The sequence below is a fragment of the Crotalus tigris genome, unplaced genomic scaffold, assembly GCF_016545835.1.
Source record: "Crotalus tigris isolate CLP2741 ecotype Arizona unplaced genomic scaffold, ASM1654583v1 scf7180000018371.15429387391:27106975, whole genome shotgun sequence".
Lineage (NCBI taxonomy): Eukaryota > Metazoa > Chordata > Lepidosauria > Squamata > Viperidae > Crotalus > Crotalus tigris.
The window spans coordinates 8,118,738-8,138,552 of NW_024096970.1; the positions used below are offsets into that span (position 1 = coordinate 8,118,738).

A 19,815-nucleotide genomic window follows, 5' to 3' on the forward strand; every position below is an offset into this window, starting at 1 on the left:
GCAAAGTGATGGTGATTCCATCCTTGTACTAATTGATCTCTGGATCATTTTCAGTACTATTGACTATAGTATCCTTCTGAACCAGCTCTGTGGGTTGGGAATTGAGAACATTGAGGGTGTTCCTCTTTCTCCTCTAGGGCCAGCTCCAATCAGCATTGGTAGGGAGAGATCGTCCTCTAGGTCCCTTATTTGTCAGGTGCCACAGGATTCTATTCTCTCTCCTCTCCTTTTCAACATCTACATGAAACTGCTGGGTGAAGTAATCCACTGGTTTTGGCTTCGCTATCATCAGTATGCTTATGACAACAAATTATATCTTTCAACTTGGGCTGGCCAAATGATACTGTCATGGTTCTGATCCAGAATTTGGAGAAGTGTGCAGGTTTTGCTGGGAAGAAACCTTCCTAGACTTAATCCTACAAAGACTGAGTGGTTCAGGATCTTTGGACCACCCAGATTTGGGGGTATTCCAACTTTGATCCTCTGGACTCCCAATGAGCAAGTGGCACTTGTGGCCAGGATGTTTTTTGCCCAACTTTATCTGGTGCACCAGTTGCACTCTTTTCTAGATCAGGGAAGAGAGTCACTCATGCCCTGGTAACCATGGCTTGACTACTGCAATTCATTCTACATGGGCTGCCCTTGAATATGACCCAGAAGCTTCAACTGGTCCACAGTGCAGTAGTGCAGGCAGTGATGGGTATGTCTTCATATGCTCACGTAACACCTCTACTTTGCAAGTTGCCAGTTTGCTTCTGACTGTGATTCAAGGAAATGGTGGTCATCTATGAAGCCCTATATGCAGTAGTGGGATTCAAATATGTGAACAACCCATTCTCTGTGTGGATACCACTTCCAGAAGTCCTTTCTGGGCCTGGGCAACAAAAAATTAGCTACCGGTTCTGTCAAAGTGATGCGAACCAGCTGAATCCCACCACTGCCTATATGGCATGGGCCTGGTTACTTGAGGAACTGCTTGTCTCCCATAGCATCTTGCTCAGTTACAATCAGAATTTAGTAAACTCCCCTCTAGGGTACAATTAGAACACATTAATGCACATTTTAAAGCAGTAACATACATTGATCAACTCAAACAATAAATTTCAACAAGCATTTACATTACCATGGTTCAATTTTATACCATCAACAGAGTTGGAGGAAAAATTTTGTAAAATTCCATAAGCAGAAAGGCTCTGCCCTTGTAATGATGGTAATATTGAAACACTGTCATATTCTATTATGCTGGAATTTTGGGACATACTCAAGGTACTCCTCACGCCTCTTCTCATTCCATTTCTGGAATGGACTAAAGAATTTTTAATGCAATTTTTAGTAGCAGATAAGGACTCCCAAGGTAACTCCTACCATTGCAAAGTTTGTTTTTTCAGCTTGTAAAACTTGTATATTGCTGACAAAAAAAATGGTACAAGCATGATTGTAGATCTTTTTATTTTGCACACTTTATTCTACTATATATATTCTATCTTGTAGCTCTAATTTGTAGAATTTATTTTATCAGTTTCATTCAGTCTGAGTGGCTGACCTGTAATAAAGAATTTGATTTCATATTTATTTTAGATGAAAATTCAGACTCCAGCTGAACAATTTAAACCACATAGGACATTTTGGTAGCAAAAAATTGAAAAGAAAACAAAGCTTCTAAACCATGCTGCATATTTATTTCCTGACTATTAAATGATATTAGTAAATAAAAGCCAAAACCTCTATAAAATAAGAACTAAATATTCAGATAAATAATTTTCATTCTTCCACATTATTTTCTCTGGTTTTCAGAACTAACTTTAATTAAAAGATATATGAGTCCATCACCATAATGGGGCAATTTAGGTGAATTATTTTAAAAGGATAGTTTTAATGAGACCAGAGACTTTTTCTACAATGAATTGATTCAGGAACGGCTCTTGGGAGATCTGGGATGAGAGCCAGGGAATGGGTTCTTATATTTGGACATGGGAGCACGAGGACTGAAATATGAATTATATGTCCAGGTAGTGCATCATAACTGTGTCTTCATGTAATGCTAATTCAGATTTAATAGCACGTGTGTGAGCCAGGGGCCCTGGCTCAAACACATTTGTTCTCCCTCCACCTAATTCAAATTAAGATCAGCACAATGTAATGATTCTTTTCAGATGTACTGATGCAAAGTCCATATTTGATATAAGACATACCCCATCTTATACTTGGAAAAATGCATACATTAAATTGAATTCTACTATTATCTATGCATTTCTCTAACTTATCAAGTTAATTCTGAAATGTATTTCTGTCTCCTAAGCTGGTTTAATATGGTTAGAACCAGATATTGCCATCCGTTCAACAAATTCCTATAGTTAGGGATACTTTACAAATTAAATTCAGTCTCTTTCCAGTTTATTCTTCCTTATAAACACAGGACACAGCTACAGAGGACAGAACTGCCATTATTCAATGCCACGTCAAAGACAGCTGGTGCAGGAAGTTTGAAAAGAAAACAAAGGTCTTAGCTAAAGATAAAAATCACTTTAATTTAGTGCTTCAAGAGAAATACCCTTGCATCTTTTGCTACCGATTGTCATTCAACTGCCCATATTTAGTTGCTGGGATTATGATTTACTACTAAATAACAATTTGGTGTTAATTTTGGTAAAATTCTGGGAAGCCCATGAAGTGCTGAGACTTCCAGAAGTGCTGATTAAGATATTCTGTCTGCAAGAGCTTGTAACTGGCTAAGGAGATTTCAGACATGTTGACTGCTTTATATCCTTGCCCATTCATATAAAGATGTTAACAGAATAACAGAGTTGGAAGGCCCCTTGGAAGTATTTTAGTCCAACTCCCCCTGATCAAGCAGGAGATCCTGTAACATTCTGGACAAATGGCTGTCCAATCTCTTCTTAAAAACCTCCAGTAAGAGAACACCCACAACTTTTAACACAAGCCATTCCACTGATTAATTGTTTCAACTGTCAGGAAATTTCTTTATTGGTTGTCCAATTTCTTGCTTATACTTGTTAATACTTCTTCACCCTGTCTGTTGTTGACAAAATGCCCATTTCCTTCATATTTCAAATCCAAGATGCAAAATTACCCTTTAAAGCTGAGTCTATAAATAGGCACACTGTAGAGCATTTATTTATAATAAGTAAGTTATTTACAACAAGTTAGCTTTGTAGAAAAAGAAACATCAGATAAAAGCATTGTATATACAACTAAAGTCTGTTTTAACCTGACTGTTTCTTGTTTTGCAGAGCACGTGGTTCAACTAATTCCTGAGAACGGAAGCCTCCTTCATTCACGAGTAATGCAGTACAGAGAACTCCTAGATTCCTTGCCCATGGATGCCTACACTCATGGATGTATACTTCACCCAGAACTCACCATGGACTCCATGATTCCGAAATATGCTACAGCTGAGATTCGCAGTAAGTGGTCAGTTATGGAGGGCCATGCTTGGTCCATTTAAAATGTATAATTCCTCAATAGTACAAAATGCTTAGGGAACTCTAAGCATAATAAATGGAAATGATAGAGTCACTAAAGAAAAAATGTCAAATGTGACTAATACTTGATGTACCAATTTTAGTGCTACTAAAAAAAAAAGGAGTAATCTTGTCATGCAAAGACAAATCACAGCTCTGTTTGTAGGGACTTAGGGAAAGAGGTTCCATTCCAGCAATCTTTCAAAAACTTGGCATTTTCCAGATGTTTTTGAACTATGGATAGAAATTCTGAGTATCTAACATCTGTTGATATTATGCTGCCCTGAATATGTTGCCCTGAAATCTTTAGGAGCTTACAGTGTAGATAATTTCAGTTCAGAACATTTTTTGCTGGTATCCTTTCTTCTTAGTAGAAGACTTAAAATTAATTGCAGTGTGTTGCTTTCTAAAGAAAAGAACTCAAATTTGTGGTATCTCCACTTAAAAAGAAAGCTATCATTCCTGCCAGTTGAACTCACACATATCAAACAATTGTCTCAACAAACACATTGGATTTTAACACACTGCAATAGATAAGATATTTGTAGTCTCACATGTAACCTGCATCGTTGTATCTTTCCCACCACCACCCCCCCCACCTCAATTTAAATCCTACATCAGTCAAGCTAGTTTGTGCAGCTGATGAAGAGAGCTGCAGCATAACAAATGTGTCTTTTAGAACATTTGTTATTCAGAAAAATGCTATCATGTACTAACATTTTTTGCTATCATGTACTAACATGATTGTTCTCATATAATATCTATTGTGACCCACTTCAGCTCAGCAGTGGGAAAACACTGATTGCCCAGTCACAAACTTCTCTGGTGAAATATTTTGTATTTCTCTTCAAAATTTGCATATATTTTTTTTATTTAAGATAGCTTGCTGCTTTTATTCCAAACTTCATTGTTTTTCCTCTCTCTGAGATGCCTTTCTTCTTCTTTTGTTGAGGCATAAATAACTATTTTTATCCAAGGATATAATATTTGATAGTCGAATTAATGATAGCATTTAGTATAAAGCAATTTGATAAAGCATTATACAATAGATACAACTTCCACTGCAGGCCAAGTCTGTTTTTAAAGATCAAGTGTGCTGTGCTATGTCCAACTCTTCCCTTCCATTGGCTCTAATATAATAATTTGTAAGGGCTGGTCTGACTATCCAGTCAGTCAACGTTGTTGTCTATAACCCTGCCTGGTCTCACTCTTTCCTTGCTTCTGTCCCTTGTCCAAATTTCACATTATGCAAGCATCAAATAAGGCAAATGAATCTTTCTTAGGTCTGTCCCATAAGAGAAACTACCACAGTGGACGCAGCAATTTTTGATCTGACACTTAAACTATTACAAGGACAATGTATTACAGAACATATTTTTGCTTTAGATCAAGTAGGTTTTAGTCTACTTCCTTTGAAGTTCCATGATTGGTGAGAAGCAGGGTTCAACTTCAGAGAGGACTATTTGACATTTGAAATTTTCAACTTGGCTGAAGTAGAAACTGGGTTGAGGAGGACGTTCTAGATTTCTATTGGGTATCAAAGTGCTCAAGGGCAGCCCTAATGTGTGTAGATTAGGTTACAGAGACAAGGATAAGTTGTGCTTCAAGTACAAGCTCTCCTGAAACATTGACAATGCCTATTATAACTTTCCCACAAGGACATTTCATGAAAAGCAGTCCTGCTGTGTGGACAATGACTTTGTGACAAGAATATCACAGACAGTTGCAGTTTAATGACACAGGATACTTTATAATCAAGCAGCTCAATTTGCAAATACAGAGATTTTAAAAAAAATCTCCCTAAACTTAACATAGAATTATAATTTCAGGCTAGATTTTCCTTATCTTTAAACATATTCATTTACGTGACTTTCTTCACCATTTTTGTTAAGTTTGTGCTTGACTTCAAGTTTTCTTATGTTGGAAGTGCTTCTAAATTATTTGAGAGTGCCATACGATCCCACAGACTATCTATATTCAGAGGCAATATAGTGCAGAATAATAAAAAGTGAAAGCAGCAATGGATATTATTACTGTCAAGCCTTCTTTTAGTGATTGGATAGGATAGATCATGGAAAGAGGAGAGGCATGATGCAACTTTAGAGAGAGAGCTGAATTGTAATTGTGCTTATAATTGCTATGAGGAATATCAGAAGCCACATTTTTGTTTTTATACCTTTCTTTATATCTTGTTCTGGTTTTCTTTTTTTCTATTTTCTTTTATTTATTTATTAATAATTTTTTTGCCCACTATTTGCTAATTTAAGTAAAAAAAACAAACAAACAAAAAAACAAAAGTAAATTTCTGACTATACTATGGGCTTATTCCTATTGAAACAGCAGATTTTCCAAAACAAAAGTTCCTTGGGTTCATTTATTTAGACTTCTTCCAGTCTGTAAAATTCTACCTTAATCAAAGACTGCTGAGGAGAATAATAACCACTCTCACCTAACCTTGCTCCACAGACTTTGTTTTTAAGAGAACCAAACATTTTTCTCTCTCCAGAAGAGGAAGAGGCTGGGATACTTAGACTCTGAATGTGACATAGAACCATCCTTCTATCAGGGTTATGAGTTGAGGGGATGTGTATTGAAATGTTTTAAGTTCTTCAGGCTGCCAAGAAAAGTACAGTCTAAATCAGTGAGGGCGAACCTTTTGGGTTTGGCATGTCAAACATTCAGAAAATGTCTAAGTTGATTATGCTGGCATGTTAGCCCCCCCACCCCAAGCAAAAGAGAGACAAAAGAAAAAAAATATTTCTCTCTCTCTCTCTCTCTCTCTCTCTCTCTCTCTCTCTCTCTCTCTCTCTCTCTCTCTCTCTCTCACTCACTCACTCATACACACACACACACATATCTGGACCATCCTGAACAGCAGCCCTTGGTGGCAATTCTGAGGCAGGACCTGAGAGAGGCCCAAGCCTTGACTTCAGTCCTAGCGCCACTGCTACCACTCAAAAATTCACCTAACAGAGGAGATGAACATCATAAAAAACTAATAAATTAATAAAATACATTTTTTTTTAAAGTTCACCTCATGTTGTTCCCTTGCAGCACAGAGCCCCCCAGGAACACCATTTACTTTCAGGCAGTGTTCTCTACCAAAGGCTGCTCCAGGCCTTTTCCTTGCCATATCATTTAAAATAATCACCAGTAGCAACTAAATAAAAATCAAAGCATAATGTAACTCCAGGTTAATAATACTGCTGGCCAGATACTATCTAAAGTCAGAATTGTCTTCACCTCTCCAAAGATCACTGAAGTTTAAAAGGCTGCCAAAACCAGTTGGGCAGAAAGAAGAGAAAGATAGATGGTCTGAGCATGACCTGTTTGACTAAGATTTAAGTGATTTATGTTCATTTCCAGTGCATTACTCTCATTTTTTCTTTACCTTTCCTTATGTTAGATATTTATCTTTTTCCTCCAGTCCAGCAACTAAATGTCTCAGTTAAACACAAATGTCTTCTTTGAACTAAATGACTACTTTTTAAAATAAATACAACAGCCTCACTTTCAAATTCATTTTTTATTTGGTCATTTGAGATAGTCACATGTTTTTAGAATATGTGGATCTATTCCTAATCATTTTATTGTCAATATCCATTCATTAAAAAAAATAGTTGAGAACAACTGTGAAAGCCACACTACCTTAGGTTTCTCAGAACATAGCCTTGGTTCTAATCCAGTCTGATAGATCAATAAAAATTGAAGAAAAGAGGAGCATATACTTAGTTCCAAAGCTACTCGGACATTGTTCTGCAAATAGTCTATTTCAGTCAGCATTAAGAGAGAATCACACAATAGAAGATATAAAGAACTTTTAATTAAAGCAATGAATTGCTACTGTAAATTGCAAAGGATGTCATATTAGTGTGAAACCATCTATTCAATCCTGACTAAGCATAAATTTCCTTCATTTGTAGGCATGGATATTTATATAGTAGAACTTACAATTACTAAAATATTTGTGTGCATAATGTAAATTGAAAGAGGGAAAACCCTATTTAAATTATTGATTTGCTGTGGGTAAAATTGCAATCAGATATGCTACAGGAAATGTTTGGGAAAGTTTTCAAAAAATCTCTTTCCATCAGTAATCTGGGGCAGGAAATGAATAGAGGAATGTAATTTGAAATCCTAAATGTGAGGTGAATGAAGGTCATATTCTGATTGCATTTTGTTTGTTGCAGTGACACCTACTGCAAATGTAGCAACCAAATGTAAGACTATTATGCCTATTTAAATTCCTCATTTTAATATTACGTGGATTCTTCAACAAAATGTTGCAGTCCTCTGAGTCTTCTCTAGTCCATCCTCATCCCCAGTGTTCTGTTTCCCCCCTCCTCCAATAATTACTGAGCAGTCTCAGTTTGTTCAATTCTCACTGAACTGTTTTTGACTCCCCTTTTCTTAGAATTTATTTAAAATTCTGCAAGCTTCAGGATCCATCTAAGTCTGTTGCTTCTTTTGGTTACAGAAAAATTCATAGAAAATGAGTTGGATGCTTTCAAAATGGTCAAGTAATGTAAATGAGTACATGTATAGAGGAACAAATCTAACTATGGTTTATCTTACAATTGTATCCACATTTCTGCATGCAAACTGAATTTCTTTCTCAAAACTATATTCAAGTGTAACAGAAACCTCTTAAATTGATCATCTCAGTCTCAAGAGCCATGATGTATTACTTTTTTCATTTTACATTTTTTTTCCATTGACAATAAAGTCTGTTTCCAGGCCAAATAATGTCAGATGTAGTGGAGGAGGACTAACTCTAAGGTCTTAAAACCAAACTATCTGATCATCAGGATTTCAACCATAGACCCTGAAACATCCAAATGTTCTCAAATTGTAGCCCCAAACATTTCTTGAAAGTTAAGCTGCCATTTAGAAAAATAATATGCCCTCTTTCTTTTTATTGTGACTTTTTTGATCATAGATAATGTGAGGCTAGACTGGAAATTATGGCCTCATTTGTCCAGTAAAATCTTTCATGAGGTGGTCTCCCATGGAGAATGAGACACGCACGCAGCAGGTATCTCGGGATGGGAGCCCAGAGCTGACTCTTGCACCCTATTTTATTGTTACTAAGGTTTTAAATCACACAGCGTAAGCAAAAGACGTATATAGGGGTGGTTACAATATATCAAATAACAGACACTTTCCAGATGCAAGGCTACAGCAGGTGTTCTTATCAGAGTCTGTCCAAATGGTTGATGAATGCATCCTGTGTCTAGAGCGGTCCGTTTGTTATCTCTGGGGCCCTTATGGGAGATGTCCATGGGCATTTGTGCAATTAATCCCACACTTTCATAGAAAAAAAAAATAACTAGGCTGCTGTAGAAGCTTAATTACTTGAGCTATGCTAGATATAAAGAGCAACTAAGATGGATTTACTCGTAGCTCAAGCATTGCTTTTGCTGAGCCCATGATGCAGTGATAATTAAAAGTAATTACCTAAGGGAGGTGAAATGTCAGATGGGAAAAGAATGAACACAGATCATTATTGGTATAATGTATCCACTATTTCACCTAGATTGAAAAGAGTACTGCTAATGCATTTACTCAAAACTGGCCTTTGCCTTGAAGTAGAAATTCTCATTTATGTGCTGATAAATTTGCCAATAAGATTTCAAATGCAGCCTCATTCATGATTTTATCTACTTATCTATCTACCTTAGATAAATTGCTTCAACCTAGTGTCTGTAGAAGTGTCATGACCACAACCCCCAAGAACTATAGTGTTGAGTCCTCAGTGAAAGGCAAAAACTTCAGGAGTCATCTGGTAGTTCTCAGGAGCCTCTTTATTGATGTCCAGCAGCTCTGTTACAACGCCGAGGCACACAAGCCTCTCTCTTCTCTTAAAGACAATTCCCAGGCCAAACGGCAACATTTTGGCGCGCTTTGCACTTCACGCATGTGTGCGAGTGCTGGCGCCAGCCAGTCTGGTCCCGGGCAGCTTGCAACTGCCCGGGACTGTTGCAACGTCCCGAGCCTGCCTTTGCAGGCTCAGGACACAACACCCCTTACCCCCCGGCTAAAACTACAATACATGAATAGTTACACGCGACCTCAACATGAACGTGGGAGCCACACTAGCTCCATGGTACCCAACTGTAATGTTTTCTTGGGCTTCATTTCCCAGTGTTCCTTATTCCAACCTTCACAGGAATACCCTCTTACTGTTTCTGCTTTGCCAGCAGAGTTACAAAATCTTCAAGATATTTAGGAGATCTTTTAGCTCTTTGTGACCTCCGAATTCCCTGGCAACCTCCAAGCACATCTTATCCAGGGGGTGCTGTGTGTTCGCCCCCTTCCTTTGACCCTGGTGGTCCCCATGGACCGTGCCCCATTGCCTGGCCTGCTTGCTTGCCCACCGGGCTCGTCAGGCCAGGACTTTGTGCTCTCCATAACCTGGTTGACCTGCCTAGTTGCAGGCTCTCTGGCCCTTGTAGAAGGCTGCCACTGTTGAACAACTCTGTAGAGCCTCCCAGGTCTACCCTAGACCTATCATGAGGCTGCCTTCCTCCGCTCCCCAGTTCCATAGTAGGGCTGTCTGGAGTGTTAGTACTGTCCCAAAACTCAGTTGCCCCCTCTGTTATGCCGGAGGTGTCAGAATCAGGATTCGGCCCTCCGACCACCTTCTTATGTGATTGCCCCTTTCTGGGAACAGTGGCAGTGTTGGGCCAACTAGACGGAGTGTGTGCCAGCTCTCTTGCAAGGTGTGAGTTATTAGGATGCTCCCGATTATTCTCCCTGACTGGAGTGCTGAATGGTGTTTGTGTGTAATGATTATGCCCCCGGGGTAACTCCCTGGCTGGAGTAGGCACTGGTGTCTGTGTTCTAGCTGGTTCCCACGAATTCCTGTTCAGAGCACTCGCGGAATCTTGAAATGGACCATCTGTGGCCTCTCTGTTGGTGTCTGGCTGCTGCCCACACCCTTCCCTTTGCCCGTAGAGGTCCCCTCCCCCCCGGAAAAGACCCAGGAGTCTCAGCAGGTGAGTCCAGTCTTATACGCAGCTGGTCAATATGCCGTTGCAAGATACGACCGTCATCCAGGGAAACCTCGTAAGACAAGGGACCTGTAACCTTACATACTATGGCAGGGACCCACAAATGACCTGGCCCATAATTACGGGTCCACACTGGGGCACCCACTAGCAATTGCCTTGGTGCCCTGGGTTGTGTAAACTTAGAAGGCAGTCTGTCCGGATGCAACTGGTCAAGCTTAGTAGTCAGTTTGCGCCCCCAGCGAAGTTCAGCCGGGCTTTTCCCAGTAGAAGTAGATGGTGTGGTGCGGTAAGCAAGTAGAAAATCTGCCAACCTGTGATGCCAGTCCCCATATGTCAGTTTCTTTAAATCATCCTTGGTGATGCGGACCATCCGTTCAGCTATACCGTTGGTGGAAGGGTGGAATGGTGCAGAGGTGGCATGACGAATTATGTTGGCCTGTAAGAAAGCCTGGAATTTGGAAGAAGTGAATTGAGGGCCATTGTCAGACACCAAAACATCCGGAAGCCCATGTGCAGCAAAAATCCCCCTCAGTACTTGAATAGTCTTTGCAGTGGTGGTGGAAGATACAGGTACAACCTCAAGCCATTTTGAATGGCTATCAACCAGGACCAAGAAGAATTGACCCTGAAAGGGCCCAGTGTAATCAATGTGCACCCTAGACCATGGAGACTGTGTTTCCTCCCATCTGTGCACAGGAGCCTGGGGCATTTCTGGGCGTGAGCGCTGGCAAAGGTGGCATGCGTGCACCTTAGCTTCAATTTCCTTGTCTAACCCAGGCCACCACAAATGGCTGCACGCAAGCGCCTTCATGCGTACAATGCCAGGATGACCCTCGTGAAGGGAACCTAAGACTCTAGACCTCGTTGAGGTAGGAATGACAACTCTGCTGCCCCACAGCAGACAACTCTGGAAAGTGGATAACTCGTTCCTTTTAAGCCAGAAACTCTGAAACTCAGCGCCTGGACAACTCTCAGGCCATCCAGACAAAACCCAAGATAAGACACGAGAGAGTGTGAGATCTGTGGCAGATTCAGCAGCCACATCTCTGGCATTTAACGGTGACTCAGGCAATGCCTGAATTGAAAGGATATTGATGGCAGGGGCAGGATCAGCCTCTACTACTTGCAGGGGTAATCTACTGAGGCCATCAGCATGGCCCATTTCTTTCCCAGGTTTGTGAATTAGAGAAAAATCATAGGCTGACAGAAAAATTGACCATCTCAGCATTCTGGGGGAGATGATATGGGGAGTTTGTTTGTTTGTGGTAAACAGCCCCAACAATGGTTTATGGTCAGTGAAGACCGTGAAATGTCTGCCATACAAAAAATCATGGAATTTTTTAATTCCAGCAACAACAGCTAAAGCCTCCCTGTCTATCTGGGCGTAGTTTCGCTCAGCAGAAGACAGGGTTCTGGAGTAATATGCAACAGGAACCTGAGTTCCATCCTGCCTAAGGTGGCTGAGTACTGCTCCCACCCCATAAGGAGAAGCATCACAAGCGATGCACACAGGAAGAGTTTCATTAAAATGTGCAAGCACATTGTTAGATGTGAGTAAGGCCTTAACCTCCTTGAAGCTTGCTTCATGTGTTTGTGACCACTGCCACACTGCCTGTTTGTCCAGAAGCCTATGAAGTGGTTCAGCTACATTAGCCTTGTTAGGAATGAATGAATGGTAGAAATTCAAAAGGCCCAGAAAAGCCTGTAGTTCAGCCTTGGACTTAGGCCTAGGAGCATGCATGATGGCCTTTAATTTGGACTCAGCAGGATGAATCCCATTGGCATCAATTTTAAATCCCAGAAAATCTGTAGAAGGCACCCCAATTTTACATTTGTCCTTCTTGAGTTTGAGGCCCGTTTTCCGGAACCGCAGCAGGACAGCCCTCAATCTCTCAGCTAAATTTTGTGTGGAGTCTCCAGCAATTAAGACATCATCAAAATAGGGGCAAACCCCTGGTATACCCCTGAGTGTGTTTTCCATTATGCTTTGGAAAATTCCAGGAGCCACATTTACTCCAAATTGTAGCCTCTTTACTTTGAATGCCCCCCTGTGGGTTACAATGGTTTGTGCTATAGCAACAGCTTCATCAACAGGCAACTGTTGATAAGCCTGAGCTAGGTCAAGCTTTGTAAAAACACGCCCCCCCTTGAGGGAGGCCAAGATATGACTGACTACAGGTGCAGGATAGGCATGTTGCTGCAATGCCTTATTCAGAGTGCATTTGTAATCTGCACAAATGCGAATGTCCCCATTAGCCTTAAGAGGCATGACTATGGGGGTCTCCCAAGGACTGGAGTCAACAGGTTCTAAAACTCCTTGCTGAATCAATTTGTCCAATTCAGCATCAATTTTTCCTTTTAAAGCAAAAGGAACCCTTCTTGCTTTTACTCTGACAGGAGTGACAGTGGGGTCTAGTTTTAAGGACACAGGGGGCCCTTTGTAAGTGCCCAGCTGTGGGCTGAAAACATCTGCAAATTCTTTGCAGACTTCTTGTAGATCTACTGTTTGCAAGCTATTGAGCTCTGAAACATGTATTCCCAAGGCCTCAAACCAATCGAGTCCTATGAGACTCGTTCGCTCACCCCCCACTACCAATACATCTAATGGACCTTCAAAATCCTTATACTGTACATTAAGGGTGGCCTCCCCCTTAACACACACTCTGGTGTTTTGAAAGGCTGTTAACACAGTGTCAGAAGGCCTAAGCTTGGCCTGAAATCCACTACCAGAACAAATCTTTCTGAATGTATGTATGGAAATGATTGAAAGTGCAGACCCAGTGTCTAGTTCCATGACCAATGGAACTCCTTGCAACTTCATTTTAAGTGACAGTTTTTTCTTGATAGGTTGTGTGTGCCTGTCCTATAAATGCTTCTTCGTGAAGCACAGAAACCCACCCTGTTTTGGCTGGGGACCCTGGTACCTTTCAGGCGCAATTCTTCTCGGGGTTGTACCTTCTGACGGCCCAGACACACAGCTGCAATGTGGTCTTGCTTTCCACATGCTCTACAGATAGCAGAGCGAAATCTGCAGTCGGTCCTTTTATGGCGACCTCCACACCTGAAGCACTTGGGGACAGCTGAAGACTTTTCTTTGCCTTCCGTCTGCTTTCCTTCTTTTGTTGGGTAGAGACGGTCTACTTCTTCATCAGGGTCCTCTTCTGAGCTCCCTTGGACTCCTTCCTGGTGCACGGACACAGCTTCTGGAGTACTTCTGATCGGCCTCATGTTCTTGATTACGCCACCTGCTGCCTCTTCTGCAGTAACCTCTCTCAAGGCATTTTGGAATGATAAGTCTTCTTTAGTTAAAAGTCTCTGCTGCAATTCTCTATGTCTCAGTCCACATACAAATCTGTCTCTCAGCCTTTCTTCTAAGTCTTTAAACTCACAATGCTTAGCTGCTTTTCTCAATGCAGCAATGTACTCTTTAGCTGATTCACCGGCCCGTTGACCCCTCTGTTCAAAAGTATGGCGCCAAGCAATGACAGGCAACTTGGGCTGAAAATGTTCCTTTAACAATTTCTTTAAGTCTGTGTAGGTAACAGATTCTAGAGGTGCAGGTGCTGCTAGATTTTCAGCGATCTCAAATGCATCTTGACCACAAACACACAGCAGGGTGGCGACTTTTAAGCCATCTTCTCTCACTTGATTGACCTTGAGATAATTTTCTACTCTGGCCACATAAGACTCCCATCTTTCCGGATGCGTAACATTGAACTCGGAAAGTCTCCCTATCTTTGCCATCTTCAGTAGTACAGGAAGGGTCTATCATCCAGCTTACCTCCAACGTTTGCTGTATTGGCAGGCAGTTGCTGAATTTAACGCCGTTTCCTGCTGCTTCAGCACTCCAGGGTAAGCTTACAATTGTTTAAAGTAATTGCAAGGCATCCCACCTTCGTCGCCAGTGTTGAGTCCTCAGCGAAAGGCAAAAACTTCAGGAGTCATCTGGTAGTTCTCAGCAGCCTCTTTATTGATGTCAATGTTCTTGCAACTGCCCGGGACTGTTGCAACATCCTGAGCCTGCCTTTGCAGGCTCAGGACACAACATATAGGGTGGCTTTTCTTATGCTGGCTCTGAATATCACAATACCATATATCTGGAAGGTTCAAGTTAGTTTGAAAGGTGTCCAGGAAACACAATTAGTTCAAAACAAAACTGCCAAATTTCTGGCTGGAGCATTCAGCCATAATCTTGTGAAGCTATTTTTTTTAAACCTTTGCATTTGCTCCCTGTGGATTTACGGACATGCTTTGGGATATTGATTATCATCTGCCAGGAAGTATGCTGGCTTAATTCCACCATAACTGAGAGATGATTATGGGAAACTATAACTGCTTTCTCTTTTACTTAAAGAAAACTAATTTAAAATATGATTTAACATCAGCACTTTCTCCCACAAAGAATCAAGATCGAAAGAACTCAGAAATCACCAAATTATGATCTGGAACAAGGATGTACAACCTGAACACTTTGATGTAGTTCTCAAAGCCTTGTCAGTCATTTCCATCAAATTTTGTTCTCTAATGTAATAGAATAGAAAATCATTAATTACATGGGAATGATCACTTAACTATATTTAAGTTAATTTTAATAAAATGTTAATTAAAGGAAATATATTTGTTTTTTGGCCTTACCCCACTAATTTCCATTTTCTGTGTCCCACATTGTCTGGAAGACAGCATCTTAGCATCTGTAGGCCTCAGCCTATAATGACTGTGTATTTCTATAATATTTTAGAACTTGAGATCCCCATTTTTAAAAAGCTGTTCTAACACCTGTATGCAAGAGATATATCCTCCCATTTGCTCTGTGTTTATCTTTCAAAAGTCCAGTTACAGAATATGGACCAAAAGTGATACCTTGGATCTTAAAGGAAACCTACTTTACTCCCCGATCTTTCATTCATCTTATTGTATCATTTCTTTAGCGCAGCTAATAAAACAAATATAACAGTTTTGTAAGAGAATGAAGCTTCTACTATAAGCATGCAAACCATTTTTATTTTCGTTTTTTTAGGACATTTAGTTAATGCCAGCTCAGATCTGATGAAGTTGGATCATGACGATGCACAGCTAACGGAACCATACCTTTCCAAACAGAAAAAACTTATGGTGAGATAAGCACAAGGAGGGTTTTATTATTAGATGTGGAAACCTAGAGAAGTTTTTATGGATATAGATATTGACTTCAGTCTAAATTCCACTGACTATTGGGCATTTTCCACAAACTTCCCACTCTCACCCCAGATAAAGATTCCAAAGAGAAGGGCCAATTGATGGTGCTTCAAGACTGTGAAAAAGACAGTGGAACTTGGGGTAAACAATGGCCCCCAGGGGCCCAACTTAAATTGAGAAAGTAGTTAGAGTGCCTATTGATTCATCTGCAACAGACAAAAATCATCAAATTTAAGCCGTCCTCCCTTACATAAAAGGCACCACAGACAGAATCAGCAAGATTCTCCACAAACACAACATTAAGACAGCATTCTGCCCAAACAGAAAAATATCCACCATCCTAAGAAACCCCAAAGACAAAATTGAATTAGAAAATCAAGGAGTATACGAAATCCCATGCACCACTTGTCCCACCACATACATCAGACAAACCAACAGAAGAATAAGTGCACACATTGAAGAACATAAGAACTGAGTCAAAAAAGAGGAACCAACTTCTTCCCTGGTCCAACACCTTAAAATCACAGGAGGTGAAATTGACTTGTTCGCCAAAACTGAACACTTTAATAACAGAATAATCAGAGAAGCCATCGAGATAGAAAAACGCCCACACAGCATGAACAAACGAGATGATACCTCCCGCCTACCAACCATTTGGAAACCCGCCCTTATTGACAAACGAGTCCCTAGCACAAAGAATGACACCAGACCCACACTCACAAAAGCCACACATGATGTCACCACCACACGTCCACGCAAAAAGCAAACTCAAACCCACACCGATGATGAGGCACGACCACAAACCAGAAGCCAGACCACAGCTGCATCATTAGCCACTTTAAACCCCTCCAATCCATACATGAAGCAAACTGACACCCACCATGAAGATGGGGCACGGCCATGGACACGAAGCCAAGCAATGGCAATGCCCACCATCTCACATCCCCCTGCAACTCAGATTAACCTGAGCACAACAAAGCCCCCACCCAAACAGAAGACTCCCCCAACCAATCAGAGCACAGCCAACCCCCCATCTAATCAGAGCACAGCCAAGCTCCCAACCAATCAGAACACACCTCCATCCAATCAGAACACAGCCAAGCTCTCATCTAATCAGTTTATACCCCGACTGGCAGTTAAAAGGAAGAAATAGCCACAATCACACATTGCTCCTAGAAGCACGAAGCCGAAAGCACCAGCCTGAAGATGATGAATGAGACTTCGTCGAAACGTCACCAAGACACTTCCAATTTGACGCGGGAGAAAACCCGAATAACCAAAGACCTACACACACACACATATATATATATCCTACATTTAATTGGGTAATCATTACTTTGTAAGCTTTTTTTTGCAGTAAGACCTTTGTTATTTTCATTTAGGCCAAAATTTTGGAACACGACAATGTAAATTATCTGAAGAAAATCCTGGGAGATCTGGGAATGGTGCTAGATCAAATTGAAGCTGAACTGGAGAAGAGAAAAATTGAATATCAAGGTACGCGTTATGTTCATCTGAACATTATTTCCTGATTCTCTCCGTAACTTGTAGAAGTGTCTGATACTCATTTAACTTATTATCTATACAATTAATATTTGCATCAAAAGTAGCTTACAGTCCACAGTGAATCAGTTTGAAATAAAGTAGACTTTTCTACATCTTAGTTTTATTCTGATTTATTTAAATAGAGAAAGCAATATAACATATTTTAATATTTATTTATGAAATTTATTTGCTGCCCATCTTGTATCCAACAAATCTAATCTTGACTTTTTGCTTTTCTTAAGATATACTAGGAATTCTTTTTCACAAATACATCACACATTGCTTAGTTACACATCACACGCTGTTTAGTTAGTTAAAATTAAAGAATAAATTCTATTCAACATTCCACTTAGTCAAAATGCTTCTGAACCTTGATAATATCCTCTGAAGTATTTCTTATTCCAATAGTACAATTTCCAATCATGTTATCTGAAAATTTATATTGTTGTTTTCTAACCCTTTACCCAAGCAATTTATAAATAGGCTGAACAATAGAAAGTCTAGGACAGAGTCCTACATCATTCATCATCTCTTTCCCATTTTATGCAAAGCTACTGAATTATTTCACCAGCTCTATATCCACAGTGAAATAGTCAGGCTCATGTTTTGCTACATTCTCTATTAGAATCTCATCGGAAACCTTGTCAGATGCTTTGCTTGGAATGCTATGTCCTCTAAATTGGTCAATCAAATTAATTTGGCATGACTTGTTCTTAGTAAAATCATTCTGAGTCTTGCCAAGCAATGCATTCTTTTCTGCATTATCATAAATTAACTATTTAATAATTTGTTACAGAGTTTTGCCTGGTGTTAACATCAAGTTCCCAGGTCTTCTTTTCTTCCTTTTTGAACATAAGCATATCCAAGTTAGCTGCCAACTATTTTGTTGAAGAGATCTGGGCAACAAAATTGGAACATTAGGTTTACAAGGTGTCTAATAAAAGCTAATTAATTATTTTAAGGAAGGGTCAACCATTTGGATAAGGTCTCTGCATTTTTGCCAGACTGTTTGCTTTCCAGCTAATCTCAGTTTTATCATCATCACCATCATCATGATCATCATCATCATGATCATCATCATCATTTTAGCCATTGTCTATCCAGTACAGCATGAAGGCCTCTTCCACATGTTTCCAACCAATATGGTCCTGAACTTTTTTTTGCCAATTGGACCTGCAATACTTGCTGATGTCATCAATCCATCTTGTTTTAGGTCTCTTTTGTGTATACTTTTTATCAAGTGGGATCCATTCTTTGACTGCCTTGGTCCATTTGCCATCAGTTCTTCTTGCTTTGTGACCATCCCATTTCCATTTTAATTCTTTTATTCTCTTGATGATATTGTATATTTTCGTTTGTTCTCTAATCCATGTGAAGGTCTTTCTATCTTGTCCTGTAATGCTGATAATGTATCTTTCCATGGTACTTTGTGTCACTCGTAGCTTTTGTATTGATTGTGAGGCTAGTGTTCATGTTTCCCTGGCATATGTTAAAACAGCACACACTGATCAAAAACTTTTCTCTTCATACATAGGGGGAGTTTGTTCTTGAAAATTATGCTTAGCTTGCCGTATGCCTGCAAACCACATGCCATTCAACTTCCTTTATTGTATCATTTTCCATTGAGATCTGTTGGCCAAGGTATATGTAGTGGTCTACTATGTCTAGTTCCTCTCCAGATCTATATCTATGTCTATATTCTGGGTCTTGTGAGAAGAGAAGATCTTAAGTGATTTAAACAGGTGCCATTGATTCTTATTCCATCTTTTGGAATGTTTGCGAAATCTCAATTTTATATCTGTATCTTTATATCATTCTAAAATCTTAGGGTTTGGTTAAGGAGGGCCTTGGATCAAGCTCAGCTCCTAGTGACTGCATACATGCCGTTTTCTTAGAACTGTTATGGAATGGATGTTATCCCCTACCAGGATGGTATTTTACTTTCCAGATGGTTCTTTATCCTCAAGACCTAACTAGGATAGACCCTCCTGAGACAGTCAAAGTCATTTAGGGCTACCACCTGCTATGATCTAATAATCCCTAATTTGCCAACAAATATCTGGAGCTCCGTGAAAACAAAAAGCCCCAAATGGCGCATTTTGAAGAAATTAAGCAAAGAAGTTTTTTTATTCTACTTTTTTTTCAAAATGTTTTCTGCTAAAAGTCAAAAGTTCTTTTCATGAATTAGGGAGAACACCTGGATACTTCTTTCATTTGGGAATTTGCAGATCTTTTAAAATCTCTGAGCAAAATATTCACTTGTTCATCCAGTTTTTCATCTCATAGCATCTTACCTGACTGCATTTTCTTTCTCTCCACTGAAATCAATAGTCCAGTGATGCAAAATATTAAAGTGATGTTTGGAATTTTATCTTAACTCCACGGTGGCGAACCTATGGCACGCATGCCACAGGTGGCACGCAGAGCCCTCTCTATGGGCACGCGCACCGTTGCCCCAGTCATAGGCTTTCAGCTGGGTTTTATAAAACCTTTTCGCTTTAGGCCTCAGCTGCCATGTGCAAAAAAAAAGGGTTCAATCAGTCTATCAATTTCAACTTCTCGTGGGGAAAAAAAGATCTCGCAAAGTTGGAATTGATTGA

General features: G+C 40.0%; 1 protein-coding gene across 1 annotated transcript in view; it reads left to right on the forward strand.

The window, feature by feature from the left end:
- Positions 1-19,815, forward strand: part of GDAP1L1 (ganglioside induced differentiation associated protein 1 like 1) — a 44,059-nt gene that overhangs the window by 21,808 nt on the left and 2,436 nt on the right. The window contains exons 3-5 of the mRNA XM_039351282.1: positions 3,252-3,425; positions 15,513-15,607; positions 17,053-17,167. Coding sequence (XP_039207216.1) covers positions 3,252-3,425; positions 15,513-15,607; positions 17,053-17,167 — 384 coding nt within the window. The remainder of the gene's footprint in view (positions 1-3,251; positions 3,426-15,512; positions 15,608-17,052; positions 17,168-19,815) is intronic.